This window comes from Humulus lupulus, chromosome 4, assembly GCF_963169125.1.
Source record: "Humulus lupulus chromosome 4, drHumLupu1.1, whole genome shotgun sequence".
Classification (NCBI taxonomy): domain Eukaryota; kingdom Viridiplantae; phylum Streptophyta; class Magnoliopsida; order Rosales; family Cannabaceae; genus Humulus; species Humulus lupulus.
The window spans coordinates 250,603,693-250,609,322 of NC_084796.1; the positions used below are offsets into that span (position 1 = coordinate 250,603,693).

The 5,630-nt window shown below is 30.8% G+C and overlaps 1 protein-coding gene across 1 annotated transcript; it reads right to left on the bottom strand.

Moving 5' to 3' along the window:
- Window positions 1–501: 501 nt before the first annotated feature.
- Window positions 502–5,332, bottom strand: LOC133831742 (uncharacterized). The gene is made up of 6 exons (XM_062262144.1): window positions 5,089–5,332; window positions 4,427–4,968; window positions 3,952–4,305; window positions 3,495–3,875; window positions 1,983–2,203; window positions 502–1,510 (listed from the first exon to the last, which is right to left on the bottom strand). Exons 1-6 carry the CDS (start codon window positions 5,232–5,234, stop codon window positions 1,265–1,267), a joined length of 1,890 nt encoding a protein of 629 aa, XP_062118128.1. The 5' UTR covers window positions 5,235–5,332; the 3' UTR covers window positions 502–1,264.
- Window positions 5,333–5,630: the final 298 nt, after the last annotated feature.

Sequence of the window (5,630 nt, forward strand, 5' to 3'; positions counted from 1 at the left end):
AGAATGACTGTATTTTTGTTCTGAGTTGTTAGTTTGATGAATTATTTGTGATTTTAGTTCAAATTTTTTTGATCAAAATCGGGTTTAGGGGTCTATTTGACTATTTTAGAAAACATAGGGTCTAAAAAATAATTTGTCAAAACACAAAATCCAAACAGGCAATGAGACAAAACACATGTCTAAAAATATATAAACCCTGTATAATTATATATATTTGTTTGCTCAACTAGTTTATCACCAATCACAAAACTAGACAAAAAAACGTTTCTTGGAAAAGTTCCATAGTAAGAAATAACATATGAGTTAACTAATTTACAAAATCCAATTCACGTGCCTCATATAAGCTATACAAATAATTCACAAAATCACACTAGTCCCAAATTTTTATCTCATACGGAAAAAGAAAACAAACATGAAACTAAACCATGTGATCAAGTGTCTAAAGTTGCTATACAATTCAAAAAAAATTCTCAATAAAAAAAAAAAAACATACATAATTCATACAAAAGATCAGAAGCTTTGTTTTATTCAAAGATTAAAAAAAATTGTTTTATTCCCCAACAATATTTCCTTTTCCCAAAAGAAAGTGATGGCCCTAATAGCCATATATATATATATATAAATAAAATCTACTTACCATGTGCTATACCTTTTTTATTCTATTTGCCCATGACTATATATGCATGTGTAGCAGCAGCCTTGGTAGTTCTCAATCTCTTCTTTTGATTCACTTCACATCATATCTGATATTTTTTTCTTCTATACTCTAATAGATAAACCTCATCTCATTTAAAAGAGAGAAAAAAAAAAGTTACAAATTAATAAAATTAAAGCAATGTAGCTAAAGTTGGTCTTGTCTGATGATCTATTCCTTGCTTTGTCTTTGTTCTTTCACTTTCAAAACATTGATGAATCACATTACACACCAACCAATACCATCTCTTTAAGACTTGTAGGGACCCCATATATTGATCTCTTTCATATAGGATTCTCCAAAATCCATGTCACCCCACATGCAATTACTTTGAACTGTAGGCCCCACTCTGCAAATTTTCTATGAATAGGAGATCAGATCATATAGCACTATGTGATATATAAAATAATATTTACATATAAAGAGTGGCCTATATAGCTAGGAGGATAGTAGAATATTCAATTTTGTGCAGTCAATATTATAACTTTTTTTTTGTTTTGCACATTCATCATCTAGTCATTTGCCAAATAATTAATTGAGCAAAAACATTCTTTGGTGTGGTCAGTGATATCAGTGTGATGGGAAAAAAAGTGTTGAAGAATCTCTTTGAAGTTTCCCATCCAAAATTTTCACTTTGCTCATTTTCTCCTCACACCAATGCATTTGCTCTTCACTCATCTCTTTCATTCTCAAAACCCTAGAGACCACCTTTAGGTCTATCAAACCCATCACTATTTCCATCCCTTCATCAACTTTCAACCTTCTTCTTCTCAAGCATTTTCGAGCTCGTCGGAGATCTTTAAGCTTCATCTTCTTCTGCAAAAATAAATAGAAATTATGATAAGAAAATAAAGAATTGAATATATAACACGTGCATACAAAATATGCACCAAAATATTACACAGTTTTGTAGCCTGTTTTAGAAAGCAACACCACATTTTTATGCAATATTTTGGTGTGCACATATTGTTACGAGGATCACAACATATATAAAAATTATAATAAGAATAAGAATTGAATATATATAGAGAAATTTGTGAAAATAATATCTTTTCTAAGTGATTTTGCATTCTAGTATACTTTTGATAATTTTTTGTAAAATGACATCTGTCTAAAATTCGACCAATTGTCTAATTTTTTCGACCAACTCTCTAAAATTTTCGACCGACTATTTGAATTTTCCGACCAACTATCTAATTTATGAGAAATCATTTTGCAAAGAATTATTAAAACTAGCAGTAAATGCAAGAGATTAAATATTCAATTGAAAAATGTAATTAAAAATTACTTTTTGGTTGACTTTCTTGATGAGCTGAAGAAGAGTGGGATCAAGTGAGCCTCTTCTTCGTTTTCTTCTAAACAAAGATGTTATGATTTGGCAGGTGTTTTCCTTGTCAGCCTTGAGAAAATTCATGAAAGTGTGGATACAATCCTCCATTATGATGAGAAATGCCGGTGAAGAAATTCTTGACCCCACACCTTCATCGTCCCTTTGGTCATCCACCGAGTCTTATACAAAAGAAAACCAAAATAAAAACACTATTAATCATGATTAATTCCTCTAATTAAGCCCACTAATTATACTTCATTATATATTGTTCCTATAGCTAGTTCTTGTATATTATATATATATATAGTACTTTTCTTACTTGAACTTTTTTAGTTCAATCTGATAAGACTTACAAGAATCTATTTTATCTTAATAACTAAGCTAGCTAGCTAGTAGTGACCTATATTGGTCAAACTATATAGGACGACCTATATAAATGTTTTAGCATAAATAAATACTCATCATAAATATAAAAGGAGTTTTAGTATAACCTTTTTGTCTGGTAGAGTGGATTGGAGGAGGTGGGAAAAATTTTAGGACTAAAATTATTTATTTACCCTTAATAAAATATTGAGAAATATTTTCTTAATTATCTCTTAAAAATATTTGTTTTTAAAAAAATAAATATAATTATTTAAAATAAAAATATTATCATTAAAATTTAGATTTATCCTTTGATATCAAAGGAAATGATAAAAAAAACTTTGTTAATTATAATAACTATTAAAATTTAAAAAAATAATTATATGTATATGTTAGTGCAATAATGTAATAAATTATAAATTAAAAATTAAATATAAAAATCTTAAAAAATGGGCAATTTAGTAATTTCATCATTAAAACTCTCTCCATCATTATTTGACAATTCGGTTAGATTCTTATTATTGATTTTTTTTTAAAACTTTTTTTTTGTTTTTTTAATGAATTTTTTTATGCAACATGTAAAAATATTTAATAAGGGTGTATATTATTTAGAAAAATGTCAAAATTAATAATAAAAAAAATTAGAATTGTGTTTAAAAATGAACTAAAATGACTTAATTATCTTTATTGTATTTGAAATTCAGGGAATTGGCTATCAATTTTTTTTTCTTTCTCAAGAGTTGAATTGCCGAATAACAACAAATTTAGAGACTAAAAAGCCAATAAATAATAAAGAGAAAAGAAAAAGAAAAGAGAGACATTAGGTTAATTTTGATAAGGAACTATATTAATAAGAGATATTAGTGAGAATAACTTCATATTTGAAGTGATTTTGCACTCTTACCTACTTTTAATATATTTTTGCAAAATGTCATTTATCTAAAACTTCGACTAGTTGTCTAAAATTTTCGACCAGCTGTCTAAATTTTTCGATCAGTTGTCTAAAATTTTCGACTAACTGCCTGAATTGTCAGAGATGATTTTGCAAATAATTATCGAAACTAGGCTAGAGTGCAAAATAACTTTAAAAAATTGGTCGATAATTACCTCGGTATTCGGGGACTTGAAGCAACTTTGGAGCTAAAAGCCTCATCCTGGCATAAATCTCAGGTCTTCTTCCATGTTCATAGGGCTCATTCTCTATATATCGTTGCAGAAGAACTTGGAACTGTTGAAACTGCTGAGCTATTTGGCCAGGGCAACCGGGATCATACTCACTCCGCCGTGAACTCCTCTTCTCTTGAAATTTCTTATAGTTCCAATTCAAAGCTTCCCAAGTCAAGCATATCTGAGCCACATAAGCAGCCTCCAATTCATGATAAGGGTTTCGATGAATGTCCTTAGGCGTTTTGTTGTTGATCATCGAAATTGTATGAACAATTCTCTCCGAGACCGATCTTGGAGACACTTTGATCGACCTTAATGATTCTGAAACAAATAATAATCGAGTTTAATTAAGTAATTAATCAGTGATAATTATGATTAGGAGTGTTGATTTAAGAACCTGTTTCGTGGAGCTTTTGAGCACTGATTCTATCGAAAAACATCATCTCTTCATCATATTTTTGAAAAACAGTGTAAGATTCCCACTTGGGACAACTTCTTCTCGAAGAAGAAGAGAAGGGATCATCAGTCCCTGAATCTCTGTAATTAATTGAGCTTCTCCATTCAGATGAGCTCTTCGAAGTTGATCCAACGGTGCAGGAATCTCCGTACACTTCATCATCACCGTTAATACGATCATCTTTTTCATTCTTTGTTGATGAGATCTCCAACTGAGTTGGCCCAAAACTCAGAAACTTCTCATCCCCAGAAGAAAACTTTGTGCTCTCCACCACCTTATTGTAATCATCATATTCTGCCACACATATAATTAATTAATGATTAACAATAATCATATTCTAAAGTACAACATGTGACTAGCTACGTAAGAAACTTGGAAATATGTGAATAATAATAATAAAAATATATGTACGTACCATGAGAGATTTGATCATTATTGTTTACCAAACCACTTCGAAGACCTATGGTGATGACTGGTGAGGTGGGCCATGGTTGATTGTTATTATTCGACACAGAATTTCGAATAATCGAATGGTTATTATTATGATGATCATCATCATATTGGTCATGATCAGATTCAGTATCAGTGTCATGCATGGACAATAATTCAGTGGCGTCGTTTTGATCTTCTTCTTCTACTAAGCTCTCTTGAGGTGTTGTGAAATATTCGTCGCTGTCGTTGTCGTTGTTGTTGTTGTCGTTGTCGTTTACAAGTGATCCTCTGAGAGTATCAAAGCCAAAATTATTGTCGTTTGGCAAGAAGAAAAGAGCTTCGCCACCGCAGATGATGTCGGCCACCAAATGATCATGATCATGATCATGGTCTGTGTCTTGATTTTGATGATGATAGTCAAAACAATGATCAACCCTTTCTTGATTTTCTACTACTTCTTCTTCTTCTTGATCTTCTTCTTCTTCTTCTTCATCGGAAAATGTGTACTCATGACTGTATTGGCTTCTGAAAACACAAGTGTGTATGTATACAAAATTTAACTAAGTTAATAAGTATAGTAGTAATTAATTAAGCATATATGTAATGTATAGTGACTATATATATATATATATATATATGATGAACCTTGGGAAAATTGGATTGCTGCCAATGAAGTGGAAAAACTTGGTGAGGAAAATGAAAGAGAATGATGAGAAAAGCAAGAGGAGTTGGAATGAACTTGAGGCATTGTAGAAGAGCCTAACAAGAGCTTCTTCTTTAGAACATGGCATTTTCTTTATTTTTTGTTTCTTTTGGTTTTTAGTTTGGTTATTGGAAAATGATGAGTGCCTCAACACTGCTTTTACAAAGCAAATTAGTGGAGACCTAAGTCTCCCCTTGGGAAAGCGTGTTCTTTGGTTAATTGCTTTCCTTTTTTTCTTTTAAAAAAGAAGAAAAAAAAAACTCTGCCTTATTTGTTTGGTCATCAAATTTGTTCCTTGTGTCTTTTTTCTTCTTGTTAAAATGTCCAATATGTCCTCCTGCTTGAAGTATACTTTTTACTTTTATAGGAGGACCAATAATCAATTAAACTTTAGGGGAATTTTCCGGTGCAACTCCCAAAAAGGGGCCTCTAGTGTTTTGGCTCGGAAACTATTTTCGGCAATTATTTTTTATGACCGTGTATA